Source organism: Anser brachyrhynchus (assembly GCF_964034855.1).
Source record: "Anser brachyrhynchus genome assembly, chromosome: 4".
Taxonomy (NCBI): domain Eukaryota; kingdom Metazoa; phylum Chordata; class Aves; order Anseriformes; family Anatidae; genus Anser; species Anser brachyrhynchus.
The window spans coordinates 78,959,077-78,986,968 of NC_137698.1; the positions used below are offsets into that span (position 1 = coordinate 78,959,077).

Below are 27,892 nucleotides of genomic sequence, written 5' to 3' on the forward strand. Positions count from 1 at the left end.
GCAGCAGCGGCCGTTCCTATGCCGCATGCCTGGCCCTCGCACCCATCCCTGACACAGGCACCGAGGCGCGTCACGGCCAAGGTTTATTGTCGGTGGAGGACTCGAGCCCCGGTCCCGGGGCGCCTCCACCTGCCCCTGAGAAAGCCGGCCCCCCCCCCGGCACACCCTGCCCTAGTAGTCCTCGGCCATCACCAGCACCACCAGCGCCGACCAGCCGGTGAAGGGGTGGGAGCCCTGCCCCGCGCCGGTGCTATCGCTGTAGTGCTCCCAGAGGTAGCCGCTCTCGGCGTACTGCCGGTACAGGTTGGTGACGAGGTTGTGCCGCAGCTCGCGGTACAGCTCCGCCGCCTGCTCCCGGTGGGGCCCGGGGCGGCTGCCGTAGGCGTGCAGCGCCCGCAGCGCCAGGTAGTTGATGTTGACCCAGACGGGGCCCCGCCAGTACGGGGGGTCGTGCTCCGTGTTGCGCTGCATGTAGAGGGGGCTGTCGCGGGCGAGCGAGCGCAGGCCGAAGGGCGTCCAGAGCTGCCGCTCGCTGCGCATGGCGGCCAGCACGGGGGCCAGGCGTGGCGAGTCGGGGGGCAGCAGCTGCAGCAGCAGCGGGAAGAGGCTGACGTAGCCCAGCGCCCCCACGAAGCGGGGCCGAGGCGCCTCGCGCACCACGCGCACCAGCCGGGGGGCCGGGGGGGGCCGCCCGGGGGCCGCCCGCACCGCCTCGCGCCGCAGCCCCACCGCCCGGCTGTGGTTGCCGTAGTCGGCGAAGGCGCCCAGCTCCTCGGCCCAGTGCAGCCGCTCCAGCAGCTCGTTGTCGCTCAGCGCCCGCTGCATCTGCCGGTAGGGCTCCGCCGGCTCCCCCAGCCGCTCGGCCGCCTCCGCCAGCACCTGGGAGGCCAGCGCCATCCAGCAGCGCAGGTCGAGGTGCCGCTCGTCCGCCGAGGGGTGCGAGGCGCGGGGGTAATCGTCCAGCCCCGACGCCAGCGTCTTGGGGTTGAGGAAGCGCTCGGGGTCGGCGTCGCGGCCGCGCCAGCGGAAGGTGTAGGGCAGGGGCCCGGCCTGGGTGCTGTTGTACCACTCGTACCAGGCGCGCAGGCGGGGGAAGAGGCGGCGCAGGTAGGGCAGCGGGGCCGTCCCCAGCAGCCGCTGCAGCGCCAGGAAGAGCGTGGGGGGGTTGGCGGTCTCGCTGTGCTGCACGACGAACTCGGGGGGCACCTTGGCGCGCGCCTCCTCGCCCAGGATCTGCTCCCGCGGGATCCAGCCCTCCGCGTTCATCAGGTCGAACCAGTGCGCGATCACCTCGCGGCTCAGCTCGGGGTCCCAGCGCGCCAGCAGCAGCTGGTGGAAGCCCTCGTCCCAGAGGAAGCCGCGGGGGAAGAAGGAGCGGGAGGGCACGGCGGTGAAGAGGGAGCTCTCGGGGTAAGGCACGGGGTGCTCGTGCAGCGGGGACTGCACCAGGGAGTGCCCGTGGAAGTAGCCCATCCCACCCAGCATGTTGCTGAGGGCGGCCTGGGCGAAGCGGCGCTGGGCGGGCGGGAAGCCCTTGCGCTCCAGGGCGAAGGTCTCCTCGAAGCGCCGCTCGAAGGCGGCCTCGTGCCGCGCCAGCTCCGCCGTCAGCGCCGGCCCCACCAGCGGGCCGTGCCGGTCCCGCACGCTGCCCGACTCGAAGGTCACCTCCACGCGGGCTGGCAGCCGCAGCGTCACCTGGTGCAGCAGCAGGTGGCTGTGCGGGGCCTCCGCCGCTCCCGGCAGCCCGTGGAAGGTGTCCACGGCCAGGAAGCGCTGCCGGGGCCCGCCCGGCGGGGAGAAGACGAAGCGGTCGCTCAGGCTGCTCCGCACCACGTCGGTGAGGCGGTGCAGCCCCGGGCTCCACGCGTCCAGGTAGTGGTAGCTGCAAGCACAGAGACGTCAGCGCCCGGCGGCACCCCGGGGACGGGGGGCGCGGGCACTGCGAGGCACCTGCTGTACTTGGGGTCCTCCCCGCTCTCCGTGGTGGGCCTGAGGAAGGTGATCTTGAAGTCGCCCAGCTCCTCGGACGTCCCGGTCACGGCGGCCAGCCGCGTCCCGTCCTCCACGTGTGGCCGCAGCGTCCCCTGCCCGTCCGTGGCCACGTAGAAGAAGAGGGAGACGAGGGAGGCCGGGCTGCCCGCGCCCTGCGGGAGGGGGGACGCGTCCGGATCGGGGGGTGCCGGGGCCGCCCGCGTTCCCCTCCCGGGGACGCCGACGACTAGGGGGGTTTGCCAGCTGACAGCTGGGGGTCGCGTGCGGCAGCACCCACCTCGGGCCGGGCGGTGACGCGCCAGCTCCAGTCCCCGCCGTGCTCCCCGCCGGGCCGCTTGACGAACTCGGTGCGCAGCAGCAGCCCGCGGTCGCGCACGTCCTGCACCCCGAAGTTGTCGCCGTCGTGCCGCAGCCAGCCGTAGCTCGCCAGCCCGTCGCCCTGCTCGCACGTGTGCCGCAGGCCGCCCCCCGCCTCCCGCTGCTGCAGCCACATCAGCCCTGGGGGCGCGGGGCGGGGGGCGCTCAGCCGGCTGCCGGTCCCCGGCCCCCCGCCGCCGCCCCCCGCCCGCCGGCCCCGAGCCCGGCCCGAGCCCCCCCCCCGGCCCCGCCGCGTACCGGTGACGACGGCGCGGGGGCTGCGGGTCTTCATGCCGAAGTAGACGTGGGGCCGGTAGGAGCCCCAGAAGCGGCGGGGCGCGGCGCGGGGCCCGGCGGCGCCGGGGGGCAGCGCGGGGGGCGCGGGGTGCGGGCTGACGGCGCGGGCGGCCGCTCGCCACCGGCCCCACTGCGCCAGCGCCGCCGCCGCCGCCGCCAGCCCCAGCCCCAGCGCCAGCGCCGCCGCCAGCCCCAGCGCCGCCCGCCCGCCCCGCGCCCCCCGCGCCGCGCCCCGCTCCCGCTCCCGCTCCCGGGGCCGGCCCCGCGCCTCCCGCGGCCCCTCCGCGCCCCGCCGCCGCCGCTCCGCCGCCATCGCCGCGTGTCACCGGGCCGGGGGGGGGGGGAGCGCCCCCTGGCGGCGCCTCCGGGGGCCGCCGCTGGGGGGGGACCGCGGCGTCCCCGGTACCGGCGGGGCCCGAGCCGCAGACGCAGACGCGCTCGTCCCTGGAAGCCGCTTTATTGTGCCCGCGCCCGGCCCGCCCGCACCGGCGGCCCCGGCCCCGGCCCCGGCTCCGGCTCCGGGTCTGGTCCCGGGGCAGCAGCGGCGGGGCCCTCGGAGCCCGGGGGGGCCGTGCCCGGCGCTCACTGCTTGACCTGGCCCCCGTCGCCCTCGCTGACGAAGCGCTTTCGGCCCCTGTGGAGGAGGAGGAGGAGGAGGAGGAGGAGGGGGTGAGGGGATGAAGGCCCCCCCGCCCCCCCGCCCCCCCGTACCTGGCGGGGCAGGCGTCCCGCAGCGCCCTGGTGATGATGCCGCGCTGGAAGCAGAGCTCCACCAGCCGCTCCAGGAGGCCGTGGGCCAGGGGCACGTCCAGGCTGATGTCCCCCAGCTCCGCGTACACCCGCTGGAAGCCCTGGGGTCGCGGGGACACTGCAGGCGTCAGCCCTGGGACCCCCGCCCCGCACCCCCACCCCCCCGACGGTTGCCTCCGCGCTCACCCGGTTCATCTGGTCCAGCGTCACCAGCCCCGTCTCCCACAGCACCTTCAGCAGCGTCACCATCATCGTCACTGGCGCGTCCCCGGAGCCCTCCAGCACCATCACCACCGCCTGCGGGCAGCGGGCGTCAGCACGGCCGCGGGGCCCCCCCGGCACCCCCAGCCCCCCCAGCCCCTCACCTCGTACACCAGCTCGTGGTGGAAGTGCGGCACCTCCAGCGCCCGCAGGCAGCGCTCAGCCTCCGACACCTCCCCGGAGAGCAGGTACTCCCGCAGCAGCAGGTTCATCTGGGGACAGAGGCGGCTGCGGTGGAGACAGTGGGGACACAGCACCGGGACTTTGTGTGGGGAGGGCTGGGAATGGGGTCCTGATGGGGGGGTGGCACTGAGACAGCTGGGGGTGCTGCTGGTATGGCAGAACAGACCGGGGACACGAGCAGTGGGTGCCACGTGGGCACGCACGTGCAGAGGGGTGCGGCGGGGGACACACACGGCACGTCTGGAGGCATGGGCAGGGCCCATGGGAGGGGACGAAGCGTGGGGACATCCGCATGGACGGGGAATGGGCGGGACCGGGGGATGCGGCGCGGGATGCACGCGGGGCCGGCCACGCGCTGACCTCCTTGACCAGGTGCTTGACGGGGCGCTGGCCGCCCCCCACGCCCCAGACGTTGTCGAGCCGGTTGACGTCGCGCTTGATGCGCAGCAGGACGGCGGCGCGGTCGAGGGCGGCCCTGCGGAGGACGGGGTGAGGGCCGGGCGCGGGGCGGGCAGCGGGGGCCGGGGCGGCGCTTACCTGGCGTGCTCGCAGTCCACGCGCCCCTTGTAGCGCTCCAGGAAGTCCAGGGGCAGCGCGTGGTCGGCCACCGCCCGGGCGATGAACTGCCCCAGCATCTGGGGGCACGGTGTCAGCGCGTGGCCCGCCGCCGACCCAAGCACTGCCAGCACGGCCACGTTCCCCTGGCACCCCCTGGCACGTCCACCCCCCCGGCACAGCCACCTCCCCGCACGGCAGCCCCCGGCATGGCCACAACCCCAGAGCGCGCCCTGGCACGGCCGCGTCCCCGCGCCCGCTGACACCTGGGGGGCCTCGGGGGTGTCGAGGATGAGGTCGGGCAGGTCCTGCAGCATCTTGTCGAAGGCCCAGGCGATGTCCTCGGGGCTCACCACGCGGCCCACCAGGTCGGACAGCAGGCGGGACGTCAGCTCGCGGTGGCTGGCCTTGCCCTCCAGCGCCAGTGCCACCGCCAGCGAGGGCACCGCGTGCTTCTGGCTGCCCAGGTTCAGCCCCCGCAGCAGCGCCTGCGCCCAGCACGTTAACGCCGGCCCCGCGCACACCCCCCAGACCCTGCCCCTCCCCGGACCCTGCCCCACCACCAGCCTGGCCCCTGCATCTCCCCTCCCCATCACCAAGGCACCCCGTCCCCTCCCCGAGGGACCCTGCCCCTTCCAAAGGGCTACCACCAGCAAGGGACCCCCCTCCTCGCTCCAAGGGGCCCTTCCCCTCCCCGGGACCCTGCCCCGCACCAGCTGGCCCCGTCCCCCTCACCGAGGGTCCCCTCTTCCCCTGCCCCGACGCACCATGACCTCGCTGGTGTCCCCGTGCTCAAAGTACTCCAGCACCATGGGCTGCACGTTCTTCTCCAGCTCGTCCTCCTCCAGCTCGGGCACCACGGTGGCATACACCGTGTCCCCCTGCGGGGACAGACGGACGTGGCTATCCGTGGGGCTCCAGCCGCCCACAGTGGGGGCTGCCCCAGGCAGGGGCTCAGGGAGGGGGCCGGGGCTGTACCTGAGCCACCTCGTCGTAGTTGGGGTCGCGGGCGTCGGGCTCCTGGTAGCCGTACACCACGCCGGGGGCACCCCACACACCCTTGCCCCCGGCACCGCCTGCACCGGGCATAGAGGGGGCTCAGCCACAGGGGGCACTGAAACCACCCGGGGGGGGCTACCAGCAGGGCCAGCCTGGGGGGATGGGAGGGAGCCCTGCCCCATGGGGGATGCGAGGAGGGGGGGGGAAGGGGGCAAGCTCGTGGGGAGGTGTCAGGGCTGTGCGGGTCAGGGAGGATGCAGGGGAGGGTCCCAGCCTCATGGGGGGGTGACAGGGCTGTATGGGGGTCCCAGCCTCGGGGGGAATGGAAAGAGGGGGGGTTCTAGCCTCATGGGGGGGGGCGGGTGAAAGGGCTGTGCAGGGTCCCCAGCCCCAGGGGGAAATGGAAGAGGGGGGTCCCAGCCCCATGGGGGGGGGGGGGGACAGGGCTGTGCGGGGTCCCCAGCCCCAGGGGGAAATGGAGGGGGGTCCCAGCCCCCCGGGGCTCGCGGGGACCCCAGCCCGCCCCTCACCTTTCTTGGGCAGCCCGCGGCCCTTGCCCATGCGGGACTTGCGGTCGTGGGCCCTGCCCTTGGGGCTGCCGGGCTCGGGGCCGGGCTCGGCGCCCTCAGACAGCGACTCTCGGGCCGAGTCCCGGGACGAGGCGCGCCGCAGCCGCCGCTTGGCCTTGGCCTTGAGCCGCGCCTCGTGCAGCAGCTTCTCGCGGGGGGCCCAGGCCAGCGGCCCCCCGGCCCCCGGCAGCTCCTCGGCCCCGTCCTCCTCGGCGCCCGCCGGGCACGGGCCCTGCGCACCACCGGCACCGTCACCGCGCGCCCCGCCGGGACCCGGCCCCTCCCGCCCCGCTCCCGCTCCCGCTCCCGGTCCCGCTCCCGGTCCCGGTCCCGGTACTTGCCGTGGCGAAGGGGGCGCGGTCGGCGGCGCCCAGCTCGGCCGCGCTGGCGGCGGACATCGCGGCGGCGGCGGGGCCGGGCCGGGCCGGGCCCGAGGCGGCACCGGGACGGGGACGGGGACCGGGACGGGGACGGGGACCGGGACCGGGACGGGGAAGGGGTGCGCGGCTCGGCCCGACCCCGCCCCGCCCCGCCGCGCGGAGGAAGTGACCGGGCGGCAGCGGCGGCATGATGGGAGCCGTAGTCTCGCCGGCACCGGGCGCGGGGAGCACCGGGGGGCCGGGAGACCCCGGCACCGGGCGCGGCGGCACCGCGGGGGGGGGGGGAGAAACGAGACGCGGGGGCACGGCGGGGGCACGGCAGGGGCACGGGGGTCGGCAGCGGCGCGGTGCGGACCCCGACCCCCCCGCGGGGAACCTCCCCCCCCCCCCCCCCCCGCACCGGCCCCGGGTGGGCAGCACGGCACCGGGCAGCACCGGGCGAGCACGGCCTGAGCCGCACGGGGCTTGGCGGGGCCGGCGGAGCCCCTCGGGCACAGCGGGGACGGGGACGTCCCCGGGGGTGTCCCCGGGCGGGCACCCACGCGGGGTGGCAGGGAGCGGCACCGGGACGACGGCCACGGGCCCCCTGCTCGAGGCCGCGAGCGCCGGCAGTCGGCAGCCGGGGCTGGGGCTGCCCCCCCCGGGTGCTCCCACGGGACCCCCCCACAGGGAAGGGGACGGAGGCCCAGAGCCCGGCTCAGCTCAGCTCGCTGGGCGCTTTATTGCTGCTCAGCCCTCGGGGCTCTTGGCCATGCAGGGCAGGCCGGGCACACGCCAGCGCCGGGCCCCGCGCAGCCGCAGCGCCAGCCACTGCTGCTGGCTGCCCGCCAGGTAGGACTCGGGGGGGGCGCGCAGCCGGCCGGGAGGCTCTGCGCTGGGGGAGTCCGGGGGGGGCCCCGCCGCGGCCCCCGGCGCCTCCAGGGTCTCCAGGCTGTGCAGGCTGCTCGTGCCCAGCTCCTGCGTGCGGGCGCCATCGTTGGAGCCTGGATGGGGAGAGGAGACGGGGTCACAGGAGGGATGGGGGCCTGCCCCATGCCCCCCGTCCCGAGCTCCCTGGCACCGGGGAGGGATGAGGAGCCCGCGCCAGGCACCGCGGGAGCTGCGGGCTGGGGGCTCCCATCCCTGTCCCCGTCCCAACTCACAGCACTGGCGCAGGGAGGGCCAGGGGTGGGAGGACAGGTAGGCCTTGCCGCTGGGCTGCTGCAGCAGGCAGAGGATGGCGCTGTCCATCTGCTGGAAGACGCGCAGGGAGAGCAGCGACTGCCGGGTCTCGGGCGCCAGCCCGTAGTGCTCCGACTGCACCAGGTCCCGCACCAGCGCGAAGTCCTGCTGCAGCTGCAGGGCGCCCTGCAGGCTGCGCACAGCGCCTCAGCCTGGGCGCCCCCGGCCCCTGCCCCTGCCCAGCCGCGGCCCCGCCACCCTCACCTAAACTTGATCTTCCGAGCCAGGATGTGATCCATCCAGGCCTCCACGAAGGCCGTCGTGACCCGGGCCAGGGCGGGCACCTGGCAGTCGCGGGGCAGCAGCTGGGCACCCTGCAGGACCTGGCCCAGCACCGTCTGGGCCGCTGCCGCCGCGTACTCGCTGGGGGAGCTGGGCAGCTCTGCGGGGACGGGGACCCGGTCAGCCCCGCGGCCCTGCCAGGGCTGGGGGGGCCGGGGCGCCTGCTACCCACCGGCTCGGAGGCTGACCCTCCAGTGCTTGCCCAGTGGCATGGTCTGGTCAAAGATCTCGGCCGACATCCGCTTGCAGTCAGTGGAGAACATCTTCAGCACTTCCCCCGCAAATTGCTGGGGAGCGGAGCGAGGGGAGCTGGGGCTGCGCAGCCCAGCGCCCAGGCGTGCCAAACCACTCCCTCCCCGCTGCGGGACCTCTCCCAACAGTGCAGGGCTCGGTGCGTGGCAGCCGCTGGCACCTGGGGCTGTGGCAGTGGCACACAAGCTGCTGGCAGTGCTCGGCCCTACCTGGATGCTGGCAGCCATGAAGCGGATCTGCTGGCACAGCCACATCTCCTGGTGGGACCGGAGCCGCTGGTGGGGCGCGAGGTGCTGGGGGCTGTCCCCGGACTCCAGGAAGGCCGCGCTCACCAGCAGCACCAGCGCGTCTGTCTCGGCCTTCAGCAGCTGTAGGCGGCAGAGGGAAGAAGAGTGACCCAGATCCTGCCCCCAGCCCCGCAGTGGGGCTGAGCCCCCTCTGCCCCCACCCTGGCCCTGCACTCACCTGCAGGTCTCCCTGGGTGACGAGCAGGAACTGGTGGAGGGACCAGGACGCCAGGTACTGGAAGGCCTTGCCCATCAGCCAGGAGCAGGAGGCCTGCACCGTGGCCAGGCACCGGCCCAGCAGCTGCAGGCGCAGGCAGGGCGAGCCGGGGGGGCTGCCTGGGGGCAGACAGAGCGGTGGGGACGTGGTGGTGGCTGCGGTGACGCCGCACCTAGCAGGAGCTCAGCAGAGCAGGGCCATGACAAGGTGCCACTCACCCTCCAGCGCGGGCGGCAGGTGCCGCAGGGCGAAGGACAGGCCTGGGTAGAGCTGCTGCAGGAGCCGGGCGGTGCTGCTCTGCGCCGCTCCCCCTGATGGCTCCGGCACCGCTGAGCACCGGTCACACAGCCCCGAGCCCAGTGCCCGGGTGAAGTCTGCGAGGGGGACACGGGGTGAGCGGTGCTGGGCACCGGGCAGGGCCCCCCTGGCCACCCCGCACCCCCTACCTCGCTCCCAGGTGCGCAGGACGCCCTGGCACAGCAGGCGCAGGCAGAGCCGCTCCAGCTCCTCCTGGCACTCCGGGGGGATGCAGGCTGCAGGGGGACAGCGCTGAGGGACGCCCTGCAGGACCCTTGGTCCCCGGTGCAGGGCTGGGGGTCTCCCGGAGGCGACCACTCCGCAGGGACCCTGGGCGAGTGCCTGGCACAGCTCCTGCGTGTTGCTGGGGGCCCGTCCTGCCCTGCAGTCCAGCAGCTCCAGCCGCAGGCCCAGCGCGGCGCTGGTGGCGTCCCAGAAGAGCGGGAGGTACCGGGTGTACAGGGCCTCGGCCGCTGCCGCGTGGGACGTGTCCAGCCAGCGCACCGACTTCCAGCCCGGGGAGCCCGGCCGCGGGGCCGTGCATGGGGGCACGGGGCTCCCCGCGGGCTCGCTGAGCACGTGGCGCCAGAGGCTGTCAGCGGAGGCCACCAGCACCTCCAGGATGGGGCCAACGAGCTCCTTGTCCTCCACACACAGCGCCCGCAGCTCCTCGGGGAGGTTCTGCAGCACTCCCCGGCCCGAAGGTCCCACATCCCCCGCTGCGATGGGGCAGCCAGCTGGAGGCCAAAGCTCGGTGCCCTCTGCCCCGTGCCGCAGGAGCTGCCCGAGCCGCTTGGCCGCCAGCCGGCCGCGCTCAGCCGCCAGCACCGCCAGCACCCTCTGCAGGGGGAAGGCGCGGGGCAGCCCCCCCGCCCAGCCTCGGACGGAGCCCAGCTCGGGGTCCAGGTCGCCCAGCACGCGGTTGTAGATCTCCAGCCCTTGGAAGAGGTCGGCGAGCAGCGCCGGGGGGGGACCCGGGGGCCCGGCCCTCGCCAGGCCCCGCAGCGCCTCCTTGGCCCGCGCCTCCAGCAGCCGCGCCGCCTGCAGCGCCAGCAGCCCCAGCGCCCGCCGCATGTGCGCCACCGCCTCGTGCCGGGGCAGCAGCAGCGGGCGCAGCCAGGCCTCGCCGCGCATCCGCCGCTGCAGCGCGCTCCAGTGCCCGGCGTGCGCCCGCAGCTCCTCGCAGAGCCCCCGCAGCGGCCGGGCCGCCCCCGGCGCCCCGGGGAACAGCCGGCGGAGGAAGGCGGAGGCGGCGTGCAGGCGGCGGCAGTACTCGCGGGCCAGGCGCAGGAGGTGGCGGTGCCGCAGCAGCGCCTGCAGCGTGGCGCCGCGCTCGGCCACGCGCGGGTGCAGCGGGTGGAAGGAGAAGGCGTCGGCGGGCTGGTGCCGCACGTGGCCGCGGAAGGTCTCGGTGCGCGGGTCCTCCCAGGCGCGGAAGGCGCGGCGCAGCCCCGCCAGGCTCCGCTCCAGCCCCGCCAGCGCCTCGGGGCGCTCCTCCGCGTCCCCGCCCGGGGCGGCCGGGCCGGGCGGGGGGGGGCAGCAGGCGCCGCAGGCCGGGGCCGACGCAGCTCCGCAGCATGGCCTCCGCCTTCCGCAGCGAGCGGGCCAGGCCGCCCCGGGGGCCGCCGCCTGCGGGGACGGGACCGGCACCGGCACCGGCACCGGGACCGAGCCGGGCGCGGGGCGGGGAGAACGGGGGGCGGCGGCGCTCACCTGGCTCCGCGGGCGGCCGGGGCGGGGCGGCGAGCGGCGGCAGCAGGGGCGGCAGCAGGGGCGGCAGCGCGGGCAGGACCGGCGGGGCGGGCACCGGGCCGGGCACCGGGAGCGGGGGCGGGCGGGCGGCGGGCGGCGGCTGCGGGCAGGGGGCGGGCAGCAGGGGGCGGGGCCGCCCGCCCGCGCCGCCAATCGGTGCCCGCCGAGCCGGAACGCCACGCCCCCTCCCGGGGCGGGGCCACGTGACGCCCTGCGGGCGGGCGCAGTTGCCGAGGAGACGCCGAAAGCGGGGCCGGGCCCGGTGCCGCCGCCAGGCCGCGACCTCTGCGCCGGGCCGGGGCCGTGCTGCCGGCGGGTGGCGGCGCCCTGCTGCGCCCCGGCCCGGCCCGGCCCTCCCCGGGTGCGCCGGCCCCAGAGCTCCCCACCAGCCCGCTCGCCCGTTACCCAACTAAGGCCCCCACGGCGCCGCCGGGGAGCGGGGGCCGCGGGCAGGGACCGGGGCCGGGCCCCGAGGGCAGAGCTGCGCGCCCCGTCCCCGCCGCGCCGTCCCCGCGGGGCTCGGGGCCTCACCTGCCCGCAGGGCGTCCCGCAGCTCCTCCCGGGCCGTCCGTCCTGCATGCTGGGCCGGGCACGGGCACGGCTCCGGGCACGGGCGACCGCCGCCGGCAGGGCCGCCGGGAAATGAGCTTAGCGCTCGTGAGCCCCGCTAATCCGGCGCAGGGCTGCGGGCAGGGACGGCCGCCCGCCCGCTCCCGCCCCCGCCTGCTGGCAGCGCCGCGGGGTGCGGGGGGGCACGGCCGTGCCCCGGGACGGGCGGCGGGAGGGGCTGCGGCGCCCATGGCTGCGACCCCCGGGGGCAGCCCGAGGGGCCGCGGGGCCCCCCGAATCGCCCCGCTGGGGGCGGGACGGGCCTCGCGGGCCGCCCTCCTGCCCGCACCCGAGATGGCGGCCGGCGGCCTCACGCCCCGCCCGCGCCCCGCTTCCGGCCCGCGCCGAGCGGGAGCTTCCGCGGTCCGGCGGCGGGCACCGGGAGCGGCGGGGCCGGGCCATGCGGGGCCCAGCCGGGACGGGACCCGGGGCCGCCCCCGTCGCCGGCCCCTGGGGCTGCGTGCTCGGCGCCGGCGGCTGGAGCGGCGGTACGGGGCTGGGGGCGGGGTGCGGCGGGGGGCGCGGGGCGGGGTCCCGGGAGCGGGGAGCGGGGAGGGCTGGGGCCGCCCCGCGCCGCCCCGCCCCGCGCCGCCGGGTTTCGGTTTCGATTCCGCCGGCGGCTGAGCGCTGCCCCCGGCCCCCGCAGCGCCCCCGTGCCCCCGGCACTTGCTGCCCGGAGCCCCCGAGGCCGAGCGGAGGATGCGGCAGGTGCAGGTAGGCGGCGGGCCGGGGGGGGGCTGGGAGCCCCGGGGCAGCGCCCCCGGTGTGTGCGGGGCGGCCGCGGCACCTCCCGGCCCGCTCCGCCCGCAGGCCGCCTGCCCCCCGCTGCACCGCACGGCGCCGGGACGAGCCGCCGCGGAGCCGCTGCCAGGTGAGGGCTTGGGGGGCTCGGCCCCTGGGGACCCCAAGGGCGGGGGGGGGGGGGCTGGGAGCGGCCCGGCGGTGCCCGGCGTTCCCCGGCACCGGGGCGAAGCGCTGGAGGAGCGGGCAGCGGCTGCCGCCCCCCGCCAGGCGGGGGGGAGGACCCGGCCCGGCCGTGCTGGGGCTGGGCGCTCCCCCGCAGCGCCGCTCCCGTTATCGGAGCGTGGCCTTCAGCGGCCGGCGGCTCCCCCGCCTGCGGGGCCGTTTGCTGCTGCTTCGGTGCCGGGGGGGAGAGGGAGGCGGGGTGGGGGCGGCCGTGCCTGGGGCTGCGGGGGGCACGGCCGTGGGGAGGTGTGGGCAGCGCCTCGCCCTGCACAGGCTGCCCCAGCCAGCCGGAGTCCAGCGAGGAGGAGGAGGGTGACAACTGGATCGACTACGCCCGGAGCTACAGCAGCCCCGGCTTCAGTTTCCACGGGACCAACAACCCCATCCTGTGCCGGGAGCCGCTGCCTGTGCACCCAGCCCCTGGCTTCCTAAACCTGGGCGTGCACGGCCTGAACGCGTCCTGGAGGCACCAGGTCACAGCGGAGGTGAGTGCCCTCGGCCACACGCGCTGCTCCTGCTCCCCGAGGTGCCCCTGCTGCCAGCTTGACCCGTCCCTGCCATGCTGTGCCCGCCGGTCCCTCCGCCTCCTGGCTGCAGCAAGGCTCAGCTCTCGCAAGCTGCTCCTGTGATCCCCACGTTGGCTCCAGCTCTGCAGGGCTGCCCCGATGGCCCCTTTGGGCTCCGGCCTGTTGTGGCTGGGCCACGTCGTAGTTCCTGTGTGAGCAGCAGCCGCTGCAGCTTCCTGCCCGTGATCCCCTCCCGAATCCGTGGCTCCCCCACGAATCCCTGCAGCTCCGTGGTGTCCCCGTCAGCCCTGCAGCAGCTCCCACCACGCTCAGGGGCAGCCGAGGCCCTGCTGCCTGCACACCCCAGCCCTTTCCTGGCTGGGGTGCGGTGTCGGGGGCTCATACTTGGTCACTGACACCTCTCTCCCCCCAGGAAGCAGAGAAGAACGCAAAGGAGCTGGTGGCAGAGGAGGAGCGAATGAAGAAGAAAGCGGAGAAAAAGAAATTGAAGAAGAAGGTGGGTGTGTGCCGCTGTGGGGCTCTCTCACGGCCTGCCTGGAGCGTGGTCCCTGCTGTCCGAGCCCCGCTGATAGCCCCGGTGCGAGGCATGTCTCCCGGGGGCTGGCGCTTGCTTACGCTCCCTGCCCGCAGCAGCACGCTGGGCAGAGAGCTGCGCCACGGGTCAGGCCTGGGTTTGTGCCGCTTTGGGCTGCTGCCAACGCGTGGTTTTATCTCTGCCTTTCAGAAGCAGAAGGACAGGAAGAAGCAGGAAAAGTTAAAACAAGAGCTAAAAAGCAAGCAGGAGGCTGAGTCGGTGAGCGGCCGTGCACCTTTCTCTCCCCCTAGGGCTCCCACAAACCTCGGAACGTGCAGAGCTGGGGCTGCGAGAGCTGCCGGGGGCAGAGCCCTGCCTGCAGCTGCCTTCCCGCTCCCATTCTCTCCCTGCAGAGTACTTCGTCTCTGAACAGCGCTGCTCCCGCCGATGCTGATGGTGCTGAGGAGGAGAAGGGCTGCTCAGCCTCCAGCCCCTCTCAGAGCCTCGGGGATGGTGCGGAGGAGGGAGCAGGGGACCAGGATGGTAGCGTGGAGGAGGCAGAGGTGAGGCGCTGCGGCCGTGGGCTGCGCTGCCTGCCTGCCAGCCAGGGTCAGCCCCGCGTGGCGCCTGCTGCGCTCCCTGACCGCTGCCTGCCATGCAGACAGGGCACGCGGCTCTGCACGGCTCTGACCCATCTCGTCTTCTAGGACGAACTGGACTTGAGCTGCACCTTTGTCTTCAAAGCACGGCAGAAAGCAGGTGTGAAGCTGCAAGTGCCTGGGAAGGAGAAACCGACCAAACCTGGTGCTGTAGAGCCCGACAAGGGGCTGCAGGAGACAGTGAGTTGGATCTCGCCCCCCAGAGGGGCCTTCCCTGCAGGCAGGAGCGCGCTGCCAGGGGGCTGGGGCGTCTCTGCAGGACCCCTGCCCACGAGGGGCCTCGGGCAGGGCGGTCCCTTGGGCAGTTCCTGGGAAGGGAGTGGGAACCAGGGCGGCCGTGGGCAGCGGTGCTGCTGCCGCCGGTCCCAAGGCTGGGCACCAGCGGTCCTGGTGCCAGAGCTCCTTCAGGCTGGGGCCTCCTGAGCACGCTGATGGCAGCTGCAGGAACCTGGTAAAGGATGCATGGGAGCCGTAAGTACCCTCAGCACTGACTCGCCCTGGGCTCTCTTCACAGCCTGTGGCTGGCCCAGCTCCTGACTTACAGCTGAAACCGTGTGTGGGCAGAGGGAGCCCCCAGTCACCAAGGGGCTGGCGCAGCACGTGGGTCCCAGGGCCGTGCTCTGTCTGCCTGGGTGGTGACAGGGGCAGTGTCCACCCCGGTGCTCTAGGCCGGGAGCCATGGCAGCTCCTCCCCAGCCTCCCCCAGCTTTTTGGAGCTGGCTGCGCTGCACTGGTGGGGGTGGGGGTGCCCCCATCCTCTGCCCAGCCCTATGAGCTGGGGCACAGCGGGGAGCGGTGCCTGCACACCGGGGACAGGCAGCTCTCCTGGGCCGTCTGCCTCGGCCCCCAGGCTGGGGCAGGAGTCCTCACCCCCGCTGCCCTGCTTGGCTGCCCCACAGGCACCTGAGCCCCCGCTGCCGTGCTTGGCTGCCCCGCAGGCCACTGAGCCTGTGCCCCTGGACACAAGCGTGGTGGAGCAGAGCCTGATTCTTGCAGGTCAGTGCCTCGGGCCTCCCCGGACAGCGAGAGCAAGAGGGTGGGCACATGGCAGCTCTGCCCTGCTTTGTCCAGGCTCTGTGGGCAGCTTTGCCCCAGGAGGGTTGCTCTGGGCATGCACCCTCGTGCTTCTCACTGTCTGTGGGTCTGTGTGGCACCGGGCTGTCTCCGAGGCACCTTTCCCACCTGACGGGGTGAAGGCGAAGCTGCTGCCACCTCCTCTCTGTGGCCCTGCTCATCCCCAGCAGACACACGTGTCCCTGCCGCGTGCTGGGACACCGCTCTGCTCCCCCACCTGGGCTGCCCGCCTCGCTCGAGGGTTGGCAGCGGGCGATGCTCTCCCTGCAGGCCACGGCAACGAGGCCGCCCAGGAGGGCCACTACATGGAGGCAGTGCAGGCCTTCACCGAGGCCGTGAAGCTGAACCCCAGGGAGCACCGGTGAGCACGGGGCTGGGCGCTGAGGGGTCACTGAGCTCCGCGTCCCAGCTGGTGTGCACAGAGCATGCAGCCACGACCCTGCTCTGCCCCCAGGCTCTTCGGGAACCGCTCGTACTGCTACGAGAAGCTCCAGCAATACGAGGAGGCGCTCAGGGATGCGCAGATGTCCCTCAGCCTCCAGCCCAACTGGCCCAAAGGCTTCTTCCGCAAGGGCAAAGCCCTGCGGGGGCTGAAGGTACCAGGGCGGGCAGGGGGCTGCAGGTGCTTGGCAGAGCCCTGCATGGGGGCAGAGGCAGCATGTCCCTGGGGACAGGAGCTCAGCCCCTCTCCCCACGTGGCCCCAGCGCTACGCCGAGGCCGTTAGGACCTTCGAGGAGCTGCTGCGGCTGGATGGTGCCCACGCTGACGCGGCCGCCCAGCTGCAGGCCTGCCGGGTGCTGCTGCAGGTGAGCTCCGGCCCTGCTGTGCTGCTGGCCCCAGCGCCACCCCACGGGCCCTGACCCCTCTCTCCTCCGCAGCAGAGCAGCGCCCAGACGGCTGGCGGCCCTGGGGGCGTCCCCGTGCTGTCCCTGCTGGAAGATGGGGATCCACCGCTGCCCCTGCCCGGTAAGGGGCTCAGCACCAGCAGCAGTTCTGCCTCAGGGATGGTGCTGGGGGGCCCTGGGTGCGGTGGAGCTGGACGGGAGCGGGGGATGCAGGGGCTGGGCTGGCCCCCAGCCCTCAGTGTGCTGAGCCCTGGGTGCCTCTCACCAGAGGAGTGGGTGAACGGGAGCTGCTGTGACACCGACATGAGTGGCTTTGTGACCGTGGTGAACTCGAGGAGCCACTCGAAAAGCCAGGCCCGGGCCACAGCCGCAGCGAGCAGCAAGCAGCAGCAGCTGCCTCCGCATCATCCTGGCAGGTAGGGCCCAGGGCCTGGGGAGGGAGACGGGGCTGGCGGGGACTGCAGCCCAGGGCCCCAGGGGAGGTGCCTGGTGCTTACTCGGGGCAGCGGGAGGGCCGGGTGAAGCCTATTGCTGCCACCGAGCTGGGGGTGCTGGGGAGCCCTCCAGGCGTGGGCAGGAGGGAGGCAGCTGCCGGTGATGGTGGTGCGGTTTGGCAGGGACTGCTATCCCCTGTGGGTTGGGAACGTCACCTCCAGGATCACCGAGAAGGTGCTGCGGGACTGCTTCAGCCGGTGAGTGTTTCTCCCTGCGCCTGCCCTGCTCCGTGTCGCCATCCCGGTGCCAGGACCCTGCATCCACGGTGCCCTGCCAGCCCCCTGCCTGCCCTGTGGGGCTGACTCACTTGGGCCCCTGCTCCCCGTGCTCCGTGGTGGGAGTGAGCCCTGCTCTGCGATGGCACATCCCGGCCCCATCCCTGCTGTGTTTTACCTTCCCTGCGGAGCGTGGGGAGCGTTGGTGCGGGGTGGCCGTGGGGCAGGCTTGCTGAGACTCCACCACGCAGGTTTGGGCAGATCCAGTCCATCCGGATGCTCCCAGGCAAACGCTGTGCCTTCATCAACTTCAAGCAGAAGGCATCAGCAGAAGCAGCCTACGAGGACATGCTGGTGAGCACTGGGCCGGGGGGACCCACGGCCCCTCCTGGGCTCTGCGTCCAACGGGGCCATGGCAGCACCGATATCTCTCCCTCCCCAGGATGCTGACCTGGAGGGAAGCAGGCTGGTGCTGCAGCTCAAGCACCCCTCCCACGCCACGCCGAGCCCCTGGCAGCGCCCATAGGCCTGCTGCGAGGGGGGTGCCCTCCCCGGGGGGCTCCTGTAGCCAGCAAACCTCACCAGCTCACGGGGAGCAGAGCCAGGCCCCCTGTGGTGGGACGCTGCCCCCTTGCACCGCTGGGACCCTGTCCAGGGGCTGGCCCCAACAGACTGCTGCTCCTGCGCCACCCAGCTCCGTAGCGCCCGGCCTCGCGCCCCGGGGAGCCAGCAGGAGCGCGGACCCCTCCTGGCAGGGCTGTGGCCGCGGGGGCTGTGACCTCTTGGGATGTTTTCCCCAGGCCCTGGAGCCAAGGAGTGAGCACAGCTGGGTTTAGGCCCTCCCTGCTCTGGTTTCCTCCCCAGCCTGGCGCTTTGTGCCCCGCGTCCTGCAGCAGCGGCTCCTGGCTGTGCGCTGGGCTCTCGGAGCTGGTCCCCAGCCCTGGGAGGAGCCGGGGGCACCCTGCAGGGTGCCTTCCCCGGGCCTCAGCGGGCTGGGGGGGCCCTGCCCGCACCCTCTCTCCCTCTGCAGCAGCAGCCCTGGCCCCGTGCTGCTGTGTGCTGGGCTTGGTCCCAGCCCAGGGCCCTACCTCCTGCCACCTGGTGTGGCTGTGCCTTGGGGGCCTCCCCCCTGGGGGCTCTGGGGACCAGGGACCGTGCTGCCCCGGGGGCTGCCCATGGAGCTCCTTGTGCCCGGGAGCCCTGCACGCAGTGGGGCTGGGCCCTGCCCACAGCGGCAGACGCTGCCTTCAGGGATTTGTACCTGCTTTGGGTTTCTTAATAAAACCAAGAGCCAGATGTGCTCCTGTGCTGCTCCTTCCCCTGCCCTGCTGCCTGTCCCTGGCACCCCATCAGCCCCCCCATTCACATCAGTGCAAAGCTGCTCCCCCCCCACCCGGGCTGTGCTTCTGCGTCCCCCCCGGGGCACTGCCACCGTCACACCTCATCCCCCCACCTCCTGCTGCCCCTGCTTTCCTCCAGCTCCTGCCCTGTCGCCTGCCACGGGCTCCCTGTGCTGCGGTGCAGCCCCCCCGCGCAGCCCCCCTGTGTGACTCTGGGGAAACCCAACACGGGGGCGGGGGGGGGGGCCGCGTTCCCAGGCAGGGCACGGTGGATGTGTTTTGTCTCTCAGTCCCTCCAGGCCCTGGCAGCGATTGATGGCCTGGGACTTGCGCGCGGCCTTTGAAGCGTTTGGGGCTGCTGCTGAGCTCCATTAAAGCTCACTTTGCAGCAGCACCCGCGGCACACAGGGAGGCTGGTTTCCCAGCGAACATCTGTGGGTTTTTAGCGGGATTATCTCTAATGGAGCTGCCCTTTGAGGCATCTGAGGGTTTCATGTGATTTACAGAGGCAAGCCGTGCTCGGTGGCTTTTGCATGGGAGAGAAGCGAGTGTCGGGCAGGCTCCCAGCCGGGCGCTGCCGCAGCTCCATCCCGCCAAGCCCTCACCATGGGGCTGCTGGCTCACCACACTGGGGCCGTGCGGGGCCCGTCGCTGCTCACCGGGCTGCGGTGAGCGGCTCTGGTGCATGTGCTCCAGGCGGCTCCGTGTCCTCAGGGGCCCAGCACCCGCAGGGCTGCTGCTTTGGTCGCTCGCCTGCCCTGAGTCTTGCTGCCCTGCCACTGGAGCTGCCCTCTGGCTGTGCTGCAGGGGGGGGCGTGGGCACTCCCTGCCCTGGTCCCGTGTGGCTGTTCCCCTGGGGCTGTTTTCCCTCCCTGGAGGAGTGGGGACACGGTGTTGGCCGGGGAGGACAGGACAAGGGACAGCAGGGACAGAGGGGGTGGGCAATTGCCCAGGGCAGTGCGGGGGTCCTGCAGGAGAGGTGGTGGTGCTGCCGGGGGGACAGCGGTGTCACACAGCAGGGACAGGGCAGCTCCGTGCCCAGGCTGCTCCGCACAGTGCGGAATCACCAATTCATGGAATCCACCTCGGTTGGAAATGAGCTTCAACCAAGTCCAACTGCCAACCTGGCTTACCACGTCCCATCACTAAATCCCGTCCCTTCGCGCCTCGGCCACGTGTCTCGAATACACCAGCGATGGGGAGGGCACCACCTCCCTGGTCAGCCCAACTGCACTGGGCCCCCAACCCTGGGAACCTCCTGGTGTGGGGAAGAGCCTGGGAGTCCCAGGGGCATGGGGATGGGGGAGGCATCGAGGCATGCCAGGCTCTGAGCACCTGGGGTGAGGCGGGGGGTAGCGCCCAGGCAGCCCCCAGTGCCTCCCACTGGGGCCTCCCGGTGCCCCGGTTTCCCGTCAGCGGGGGTCCTGGCGAGGGGCAGGGCCCGGGGGGGTCCCGCTGCCCCCGGTACAGGGCCACGCTGTGTTTGCTGTGGGCCCCCAGCCCCGCTGTTAGGAGAGCAGTGCCTGTAATGTCATCTGCAGGTGACGGGAGTCGCAGGGGCTGTGGCAGGAAGGCAGTAGGCAGGCCATCAAGTAGGATTTGATTAATATGCAAATGGGCGGCGGGGAGAAGGAGCGCGGGAGACAGCGAGTAATTAATCACTAGTTAAAAGAAATTAATACCAACAGCAGAGGTTGTCAGGAAACAGCAGCAGAGTTAATCATCCAGAAAATTGGAAGAGGAAAAAGACGAGAGCGCGTGGGGAGGAGCGGAGCGCGGGGCCGGGCCTGGCGGTGCCCCCGCGGGTGGCGCGGGCACGGAGCCTGCCCCGGGGCCGGGGCCGGGGGCGAGCGCGGCTGGGGCGTGCCCGCGGCTCGGCTCCGGGCAGAGCCTCCCGGGACCGGGGGCCCGGTCCTGCAGCCGGGGAACCCCCCCGGGGTGCTCAGCGCCCGTGCGCGTGGAGTACGCGAGGGGGGCCCCGCTTCGGGCGGCGCCGCGCAGCCCCGCAGCCCCGCACCCCCCCGCAGCCCCGCTGCCCCCAATAGCCCCGCACCCCCCCCGCAGCCCCGCTCCCCCCCGCAGCCCCGCACCCCCCCGCAGCCCCGCTGCTCCCCGCAGCCCCGCTCCCCCCCGCAGCCCCGCTGCCCCCAATAGCCCCGCACCCCCCCCCGCAGCCCCGCTCCCCCCCCCAGCCCCGCTGCTCCCCGCAGCCCCGCTCCCCCCCGCAGCCCCGCACCCCCCCGCAGCCCCGCTGCTCCCCGCAGCCCCGCTCCCCCCCCGCAGCCCCGCTGCTCCCCGCAGCCCCGCTCCCCCCCCGCAGCCCCGCAGCGCCCCCAGCTCGCCCACCGGGGGGGCCGCAGCTGCTGCCTGTGCCCGAGCCCGCGGCCGGCTGCCCCCGCGCGGTGCCGCTGCGGGCGGGGGGCCCGGGGCCGCCCCCGGCGGTGGGAAGCGGCTGCCGATGGCGGCGCGCCCGGCGCCTGCGGCGCGTCCCGGAGCGGAGCCTCCCGCGGGGCGGCCGGGGGGGCTCCAGCCGCTGCCCGGCCCCGCGGCCGCTTCCGCCCCGATGAGCTGCGCCCGCGGGACCGGCCGGGGGGGGGGGGCTGGGCCCGGGGGGGGGCTCGGGCAGGCTGGGGCCGCGGCAGGGGCACCGAAGCCGGCGGGCCCCGCAGACGGAGGGGCGGGAGGTGCTGGCACCGGCTCTCGCTGCGGGGACGGGGCCGAAACGCGGGGGCCTGAGCCCCCTCCTCCTCCCCCGTCCCTGCCCCACGCTGCCCCCCCCCCCCCCCCCCAGCCTGTGGGGCGCATGGGGCGGGCTGGGGCCGAGGATGTGGGGTCCCGGCCGCGCTCGGGGAGGCTCTGGGAGCGCCGGGACAGCGGGGGGGGGAGCGGCGCTGGAGCCCCCGGCCCCGGGCGTGCGGCCCCGTGCCCGTCTCTATCGTGGGGACCGGGGACATCGCCCGGCGTGGCCGCCTGCCGGGAGGGGGGGCCGGGGGGGCCGGTGCTGGCCGGGGGGCTGCGGGGCCGTGGGGGCGCCTCGTTATCTCGCTCCTGGCTCCTGGCTGCGGCTGCTGGGGGCTCGTGGGGTGAGCGCAGGGCTCCTGGCTCTGGGGCTGGGCACAAACCGCCGCTTTTTGGTCGCCCATCAAGTGAATGAGGCGTCTGCGGCAACAGCACCCCGGAGCCTTGCCCCAGCCCTGCGGGGCCGTGGCTGCGGGCACCGTGGGTCAGTGTGAGAGTCCTGGGATCCCGCGGGGCGTGCAGCGCCACTGCTGCGTGTGCAAATCCCACTGCTGTGTGTGCAAACCCCATTGCTGCATGTGCAAATCCCACTGCTGTGTGTGCAAATCCCACTGCTGTGTGCGCAAACCCCATTGCTGTGTATGCAACCCCCCCCCGCAGGGTGTGTGAACCCCATCGCTGTGTGTGCAAACCCCATTGCTGGGTGTGCAAACCCTCCCCGCGGGGTGTGAGGCCCCCCCAAGTCTCTGGGCCTCTGGAGGCCTGTGCGGAGCTGGGGGAAAGGAGCCAGCCCCGGAGCAGCACCGGGGCAGCCGTGTGGGTGCTGAGCTGGGGGCTCCCGAGGCCGGGCAACCCCCGGAGTCCACAAGCACTGAGGAGAGGGAGGAGGGAGGCAGGGCGGGACCCCCTGGGGGTCCTCTCCCCCCACCCCTTGTCCTCTGCCCCCTCTCCTCCGGAGCCCTGCCCGGGGCCTCTGCCCCCGCCCGCGGGGTGCCCGCAGCCGTAGCACAAGGGGAGCCCCCGGTCACCGCCGCCCCCCTCGCCTTCCCCCCCCCGCGGTACACCCGCAGCCTGGGGCTTCGGCATGGCCGCGGCCCCGCGCACGCACCGAGCCCGCCTTCCCCAGGCCTCCTACCTGTCAAATTAAAAGCAATTCCCCGGGGGGGGGACGCTCAAAGGCACTTTCAGGGCTAAATCTCATTTCTCCCCCTCCCCCTCGGCCGGCGCTGCTGCAGCGCTGGGGGAAGGGAAGGACAATGCAATTAAAAATGGAGTAAATAATGGAAGAAGCGGGTCTCCGTTCGGAAGTTTGCACCGGCGTAATTAGATCAGCGAGGGCTCATATGGAGCCCGGGGGGGCTCACACGTAGCGGCGATGACAGGGGGCTCCGGGGACCGCTGGCGAGGGCACGGGGCCGGCAGCTGCCTGTCACCTCCCCGCGGCCGCCCCGGCTCGGTGGGAACGGACGGGGGGGTGCGGGGCCGGGCCCCCGGCACGGCGCAGCGCCTCGCTGCCGCTCGGGCACCCCCCGCTCGCCCTGAGCCTCCTCGGGGAGTGACGTCATCGCCCCCCCCTGCGGTGACGTCACCGGAGCATGACGTCAAGGGCGGCGGCGTGGAGCCCAACGGCTCGGAGCAGGTGTCCGGGTACCGGGGTGCGCCCCCGCCTCCCCCTGCTTGGGCGGTGGGGGCACGGACACGGGCACAGCCACGGACACAGAAACACACACATGTACAAACACACAGACAGACACACAGACACGGACACAGAAACACGCACACATGTACAAACACACACACAGAGAGACACACAGACACGGACACAGAAACACGCACACGTGTACAAACACACACAGACACACAGACACGGACAGAGAAACACACACACACAGACACGGAAACACGCACATGTACGAACACAGACACGTACAGACACAGACACGGACACAGAAACACACACACACAGACACGGAAACACGCACACATGTACGAACACAGACACGTACAGACACACAGACACGGACACACCAACAGAGACACACAGACGGTGACAAAAGCACGGACAAGGACGCGCGGGCAGGGACACGCGGACACGCGGACACGGACACAAGCACACAGACGCGGACACACGGACACACAGCTGCGGGTGCTGTTTGGGGCCCGCTGCTCGCCCCCCCGCTGCTCCCTGCCCCGGCTGCGGGTGGCGGCGCCCCGAGCCCGTCCCCGCACCCAGCCCTGCCGGGGGGTCCCAGCGCTCCGGGCGCGGGGCCGGGCAGGGCGCCGGGGGGCTCAGGGACCGCGGCTCCGCTCCCCACCTCGGCCCCCGCCCGCCCCGGAGCCCCCCCGGGCTGAGCACTGCACGCGTGTGCGCAGCGCGCCCAGCTCGGGCTGCAGCGGGGGTTGCGTGTGCGTGGGTGCACGCATCCGTCCGTCTGTCCGTCCCTCCGTCCGTCCGTCCGTCCGTCTGCCCGTGCGCAACCCGCCGCGCCCCAGCGAGCCCCCCCCGCTCCTCGTTAATAAGGTGTCTCCTTTATTCAAAATATATACACGCGGGGCGGCCCGGGCCTCGCGGACGGACCGACGGGACAGTCACGATAGAAAATAAAATTAAAAAAAAAAAAAAGAAAAAAAAAAAGAACAAAGACAAAAAAGAGAAATTGCACCAAAGCCCCCGGCGCGGGGGCGGGGGCAGCGCGGCCGCCCCGTTCCGGCGGCGGCCCGCGGTCAGTTCCCGGTGCCGGCCCGGCCCCGCCGCCTCAGTCCCCGACGTCGATCTCCTCCTCCGAGAGCTCGGCGGCGGGCGGCGGCTCGGGGCCGGCGGCGGGGGCGGCGGCGGGGGCGCGGGGGGGCTCGGGGAGCGCCGCCAGCTGCTCGAGGGCGGCGGGGGGCAGCGCCTGCAGCGAGGCCACGTCGGCGCGCATCTCCTCCAGGTCGCGCTTGAGCTTGGCGCGGCGGTTCTGGAACCAGGTGATGACCTGCGCCGTGCTCAGCGCCAGCCGCTGCGCCAGCTGGTCGCGGTCGGCCGGGGAGAGGTACTTCTGGTAGAGGAAGCGCTTCTCCAGCTCGTAGATCTGCTGGTTGGTGAACGCCGTCCGCGACTTGCGCCGCTTCTTGGAGGCCGGGCGGTGCCCGAAGGCGCCCAGCGGCTCCCGACCTGCGGGGACACGGCGTCAGCGCGGCCGCCCCCGGCCCCGCCGCCCCCCCCCCCCCCCGGCCCCGCCGCCCCCCGGGCCCTCCCCGGCCGAGCCGTGCTGAACCGACCCGAGCCGTGCCGAGCGGTGCCCGACGAGGCCGTGCCGAGTTTTGCAGAGCCGGCCCCGCTCAGCCGTGCAAAGCGAGCCGAGCCGAGCCGTGCCGAGCCTTGCAGTGCCGAGCCGAGCCGCGCCGCTCCATGCCGCCCCGTGCCGTGCCCGGTGCCGGGCGCGGCCCTGCCCGTGGCTCCGCACGGAGCCCAGTGCCCAGCCGCGGGTTCCCGGGGCCCGGAGCCGCCCGCCGCTCCCGGCCCGCTCCGCCCGCTTCCCCCGCCGCTCCACAGCGGCCCCGACCCGTGCCGAGCCGCCGCCCGCCGGCTCCCCGCCGCGCCCGGCCGAGCCCACCCGTGTCCCGCGGCCCCGCGGCCGCTCCGTCCTCCGCTGGCCCGGCCCGGCGGAGCGTTCCGGGGCTCCGGTCCGGCCTCTCCTCGCCGGCGGCTCGCCCCCGGTCGTGCGTCCCGGAGCCGCTGCCGCAGGGCCCGCACCGCGCCGCGGCCGGGCCGGGCTGGCCCCCGACCGGCCCGCGCTGCCGGCTGTCCTTTCGCTTCAGCGGTTTTAGGAACTCCCGCTCCCCGCGGGCCCGTCCCGGGGCCCGCTCTCAGAGCGTTCCGGTTACCGGCGGGCCGGTGCCCCGCGGCCGGTTTGCGGTGTGAGTCGGTTCCGGCCGCGCCGAAGCTCCGAGGCCCCGACAGACCGCGCTCAGCGGCTCCTCCCGGTAAAGCGCTTCTGCGAAATGCGCGGATCCGTGTCCGGCAGCGGCCGGTCTGCTCCGCGCTCGGTAACGGCTTCCCACCGGCGGCGCCGTCCCGGTCCCGCTCCCGGTCCCGGTCCTGGTCCCGCTCCGCCCGTGGATCCGCCCGGCCGCTGAAGCCTTTCTGCTGCCGGCGGCACCGACCCGCCGCGCTCGGTAGTGCGGCTCCCGAGGCCCGGCTCGGCGGCGGCTCGCCCCGTGCGGCTCCCGCTAACGTTTCGCCGTAGCCCGCGGGGCCGCGGCCCGGGCCGCTCTCGGTTCTCCTCCCGCTGAGCGTTCGCCGCCGGCCCCGGCCCCGCTGCGGCCCCGTCCGCCCGTAACGGGGCTGCCCGGCCCGGCCCGGTCTCCGCGAGGCGCCGGTCGGCGGCGGCTCCGTCCGTGTGTCCGTCCGTGCGGCGCGCTCGTTTATAACTGCGGGAGCCCCGGGCTGTCCCAATTTTCTGCCCGTGTGTCCGTCCGTGCAGCGGGCTCTTTCGTTAATTACGTTAATTACGGGAGTCCCGAGCTGTGCCGGTTCTGTCCGTGTGTCCGTCCGGGTAAGGGTTTTGTTCGATAATTGCGGGAGTCGCGATCTGCCCGTCCGTGTCCGGGTGTCTGTCCGGGTAACGTTTCTTTTTTTTTCTTTTCTCTTTTTTTTCAGTAATTACAGGAACCCCGCTCTGCCCATCCGGGTAAGGATTTCGTTGTTAATTATGAGAACTCCGATCTGCCCGTCCGTGTCCGTGTGTCCGTCCGGGTAAAGGATTTTTCGTTAATTTCGGAACCACGCGCTGCCCGGGTTCTGTCCGTGTGTCCGTCCGGGTACGGGCTTTTATTTTTTCGATAATTACGGAGCCCCGAGCTGTCCCGTTTCTGTCCGTGTGTCCTTCGGGGTACGTTTTTGTTTTCCCCGTTAATCACGGGAGCCCGCTCTGCCCGTCCCTGTCCCCGTGCAACGGTTTCTTTTCGTCAGCTCCGAGGGCCGCGCTCTGCCCGCCCGTGTGTCCGCCCCGTAACGGCCTTTGTCGGGCCGGGGCTGCCGGGCCGCGCACACGGCGGCTGCCGCTGCCGGGAGCCCGGGGCCGCCCGGGGCGTTCGGAGGAGCCGCGACCGGGCCGGGCCCCGCCGGCGACGTGGCTGAGCGGCCGGGCTGCCGCCGCCGTTCCCACCCGAGAGCCGCGCGGCCATTTCCAGCCCCGCCGGGCCGCCTCTGCCGGTAGCGGGTGCCAGCGGCCGCCGGGGCCGGGAGTCCGCGCAAACGGGATTTCTGCGCTACAAACGCGGATCGCGGCCGGGGCCGGCGTGTCCGCTCGTAACGCGGCGAGGAACCCAGCGCCGCTCCGGGGGGCGGAAAAGCCGCGGCCCGGCGCGGGTTTTCGTTAAAGGTTTTCGTTACCGACGGGAGCGAGCCGGCCGCGGCCGGTCTGCCCGAGCGCTCGGTAACGGATCCGCACCCGCCGCGGGGCCGGTGCCTCCGTTTTAAGGCTGGGGCCGCCGGCGGGACCGATCCCCTGCTCTCTGCGGCGCGGACACCGCGGCCCGGCCCGGCGGCGGCTCGTTATGTGCGGCTCCCGGTAAAGGCGCCGGGGCCCGGCCCCCGCGCCCGCTGCGGCATTTTGCGGAGCTCGCGCTCCCGCTGTCTCCGGGGCGCCGAGGGCCCGGTACCGGGCTCTGACCGCGCCCGTCCCGGGGCCGCGGCGGAGCTTCCGCGGAGCGGCTCGGCCGGTGCGCACGGCGGGGGGGCTCGCTGGGCCCCCCGGGCCGGCCCCGGCCCCTGCCTCCCTCCGGGCCGCGGCTCCGCGGAGCGGTAACGCCGCGCCCGGTCCTCGCTGCGGGCTCGCACCGGGCCCTCCCGGGCCGCCGCCGCCTTCCGGGCTCTGGCCGGCGCCGCGGCCCCGCTCTCCCGGTGCGGACGCGAGCCAAACTTACCGCAGCCGCCGGGCCGCGCCGCGCCGGGCTGGAGGCGAGGAGAGACCCCGGAGGCGGCCCAGCCCCGGCCCGCCCCGGGAGCGCGTCCGCCGCCCGCCGCCCCCTCCGCGCCCGGCCCGGCCCGGCCGCCGGACACGCACCTGCCCCGCTCCCTCCGGGCCCCCGCCGGCCCCGGGCCGCCTCCCCGGCCGGCCCCGCTCCCCGCCCCGGCCCCGCGCCGCCGGCCCGGCCCCGAGGCGCCCCGGTACCTTCCGCCGCCTGCAGCACGTTCAGCTCCAGCCCCTTGAAAGTTTTGCTGGCGAGCTCCTCCAGCGCGCAGAGCGGCGAGGACGGGGCGCACACGCCGTTGCGGGGCGCGCCGGGCCCCGCCGCCTTGTCCGGGAGCCGGGCCGGGGGCGCGCCGTGCCCGGGGGGCGCCCTGCGGCCCGAGGGCCTGCTGAGGATGTCCTCGATGCCGAAGGGGGTCAGCGGCTTGTTGGAGTTGGCGGGCGGCGGCAGCTGGTCCAGGGCGCCCCGGCGGCGCTCCTCGCCCGCGGCGGGCAGCGGGGGGGAACCGGCCGCCTCCCGCGCCGAGGTCATGGCGCGTCCCCGGTCCTGCACCGGGGCCGGCTCAGCGGCGCGCCCGCCTCATGCTGCCGGGGCCGCGGCGGCGGATCCCCCCTCGGAGCCGCTGTCCCGGCCGCCCCGCCCGCGCATGAAGCGGCTCCGCGCCGGCCGCGGCCGCACTTAAACCCGGCGGGCGCAGCCCGCCCCCTCGGCGGGGGCCCGGCGGCGGCGGAGCGCTCGGCCTCCCGGCGCCGGGAGCCGCTCGGCGGGCAGGGCGAGCTCCGCGCCCGCCGCCGCTGCCCCCCGCGGCCCCGGTGCCGCAGCCTTAAAGGCGCGGGGCCGGGGCGGATAACGGGGCACCGGGAGGAGGAGGAGCCGCGGGGGCGGGAGCCGGGAGCGGGGGAGCGGGGGGGGGGCCGGGGGGGTCCCCGCCGCTCCGGCCCCGCGGGGCGGGGGGGGCTCCGCTCCCGGGCCGGTGCGGCTGTAACGGGAGGCAGCCGGGGCGCAGCGCCGCGCCACCGCGCCCGGTTTTAAGAGCTCCTCGGGGGCGGCCCGCTAGCCCCCCGCCGAGCCCCCCCGCCCGACCCGGCGGGGCTTTTGCCGTCGCAGAAATTTATTAGCTCCCCTGCTCTAAAACGCCCCATAAAAGCGCAGGGGCCGCCGCGTCTGGGAGTGATTAGGCCGCTTCGGGCGGGTTTTGGGTTTCAGAGCGCGGCCCGGCCGTAAACCCCCCGGTACAAATAGCTCCGTGATCCCGTCCGCTCGTAAAGGCCCAGGGACGCCCGCACACGCAGGTGAGCC

At 74.2% G+C, this 27,892-nt stretch overlaps 5 protein-coding genes across 6 annotated transcripts; 1 reads left to right on the forward strand and 4 right to left on the reverse strand.

Annotated features, from left to right (window-relative positions):
- Positions 1–65: 65 nt before the first annotated feature.
- On the reverse strand, positions 66–3,006 carry MOGS (mannosyl-oligosaccharide glucosidase). The gene is made up of 4 exons (XM_080589779.1): positions 2,608–3,006; positions 2,270–2,490; positions 1,951–2,144; positions 66–1,882 (listed from the first exon to the last, which is right to left on the reverse strand). Exons 1-4 carry the CDS (start codon positions 2,957–2,959, stop codon positions 172–174), a joined length of 2,478 nt encoding a protein of 825 aa, XP_080445905.1. The 5' UTR covers positions 2,960–3,006; the 3' UTR covers positions 66–171.
- An 81-nt stretch (positions 3,007–3,087) lies between these two features.
- LOC308194219 (programmed cell death protein 4-like) lies at positions 3,088–6,547 on the reverse strand. The gene is made up of 11 exons (XM_080589801.1): positions 6,305–6,547; positions 5,925–6,195; positions 5,374–5,471; positions 5,163–5,276; positions 4,662–4,883; positions 4,378–4,475; positions 4,201–4,315; positions 3,762–3,869; positions 3,583–3,693; positions 3,358–3,497; positions 3,088–3,280 (listed from the first exon to the last, which is right to left on the reverse strand). Exons 1-11 carry the CDS (start codon positions 6,530–6,532, stop codon positions 3,229–3,231), a joined length of 1,557 nt encoding a protein of 518 aa, XP_080445927.1. The 5' UTR covers positions 6,533–6,547; the 3' UTR covers positions 3,088–3,228.
- A 493-nt stretch (positions 6,548–7,040) lies between these two features.
- Positions 7,041–11,230, reverse strand: CCDC142 (coiled-coil domain containing 142; the record flags this gene model as incomplete). The annotated part of the gene is made up of 8 exons (XM_080589778.1): positions 7,041–7,326; positions 7,486–7,697; positions 7,769–7,946; positions 8,019–8,133; positions 8,308–8,466; positions 8,564–8,721; positions 8,821–8,976; positions 9,049–11,230. The coding sequence occupies 8 exons, from the start codon at positions 11,228–11,230 to the stop codon at positions 7,073–7,075; spliced, it is 3,414 nt and encodes a 1,137-aa protein (XP_080445904.1). The 3' UTR covers positions 7,041–7,072.
- A 289-nt stretch (positions 11,231–11,519) lies between these two features.
- Positions 11,520–17,852, forward strand: TTC31 (tetratricopeptide repeat domain 31). Of its 2 annotated transcripts, none has more exons than XM_080589797.1 (17): positions 11,520–11,748; positions 11,907–11,974; positions 12,071–12,131; positions 12,500–12,711; positions 13,166–13,249; positions 13,478–13,546; positions 13,681–13,830; positions 13,975–14,106; positions 14,826–14,922; positions 15,271–15,361; positions 15,455–15,596; positions 15,706–15,807; positions 15,880–15,967; positions 16,115–16,262; positions 16,464–16,538; positions 16,808–16,910; positions 16,999–17,852. In XM_080589797.1, exons 1-17 carry the CDS (start codon positions 11,661–11,663, stop codon positions 17,080–17,082), a joined length of 1,794 nt encoding a protein of 597 aa, XP_080445923.1. In that variant the 5' UTR covers positions 11,520–11,660; the 3' UTR covers positions 17,083–17,852. The 2 variants fall into 2 exon arrangements, with proteins under 2 accessions (XP_080445923.1, XP_080445924.1); XM_080589798.1 differs by having other exon boundaries at positions 15,883–15,967.
- Positions 17,853–23,147: 5,295 nt separating this feature from the next.
- On the reverse strand, positions 23,148–27,386 carry LBX2 (ladybird homeobox 2). The gene is made up of 2 exons (XM_080589803.1): positions 26,794–27,386; positions 23,148–23,789 (listed from the first exon to the last, which is right to left on the reverse strand). The coding sequence occupies exons 1-2, from the start codon at positions 27,122–27,124 to the stop codon at positions 23,392–23,394; spliced, it is 729 nt and encodes a 242-aa protein (XP_080445929.1). The 5' UTR covers positions 27,125–27,386; the 3' UTR covers positions 23,148–23,391.
- Between the last annotated feature and the right edge of the window lie 506 nt (positions 27,387–27,892).

Coding starts and splice junctions, on each gene's coding strand:
- MOGS (XM_080589779.1), bottom strand. CDS start 2,959: ATGGCGGCGGAGCGGCGGCGGCGGGGCGCGGAGGGGCCGCGGGAGGCG. Junction 2,145..2,269: donor GCGTCACCGCCCGGCCCGAG/GTGGGTGCTGCC, acceptor CCCCTCCCGCAG/GGCGCGGGCAGCCCGGCCTC. Junction 1,883..1,950: donor GAGGACCCCAAGTACAGCAG/GTGCCTCGCAGT, acceptor CTGTGCTTGCAG/CTACCACTACCTGGACGCGT.
- LOC308194219 (XM_080589801.1), bottom strand. CDS start 6,532: ATGCCGCCGCTGCCGCCCGGTCACTTCCTCCGCGCGGCGGGGCGGGGC. Junction 6,196..6,304: donor ACCGCGCCCCCTTCGCCACG/GCAAGTACCGGG, acceptor GGTGGTGCGCAG/GGCCCGTGCCCGGCGGGCGC. Junction 3,498..3,582: donor CGCTGGACCAGATGAACCGG/GTGAGCGCGGAG, acceptor CCGCGACCCCAG/GGCTTCCAGCGGGTGTACGC.
- TTC31 (XM_080589797.1), top strand. CDS start 11,661: ATGCGGGGCCCAGCCGGGACGGGACCCGGGGCCGCCCCCGTCGCCGGC. Junction 15,968..16,114: donor TCCACCGCTGCCCCTGCCCG/GTAAGGGGCTCA, acceptor GCCTCTCACCAG/AGGAGTGGGTGAACGGGAGC. Junction 16,539..16,807: donor CTGCGGGACTGCTTCAGCCG/GTGAGTGTTTCT, acceptor TCCACCACGCAG/GTTTGGGCAGATCCAGTCCA.
- LBX2 (XM_080589803.1), bottom strand. CDS start 27,124: ATGACCTCGGCGCGGGAGGCGGCCGGTTCCCCCCCGCTGCCCGCCGCG. Junction 23,790..26,793: donor CGTGCTGCAGGCGGCGGAAG/GTACCGGGGCGC, acceptor GTGTCCCCGCAG/GTCGGGAGCCGCTGGGCGCC.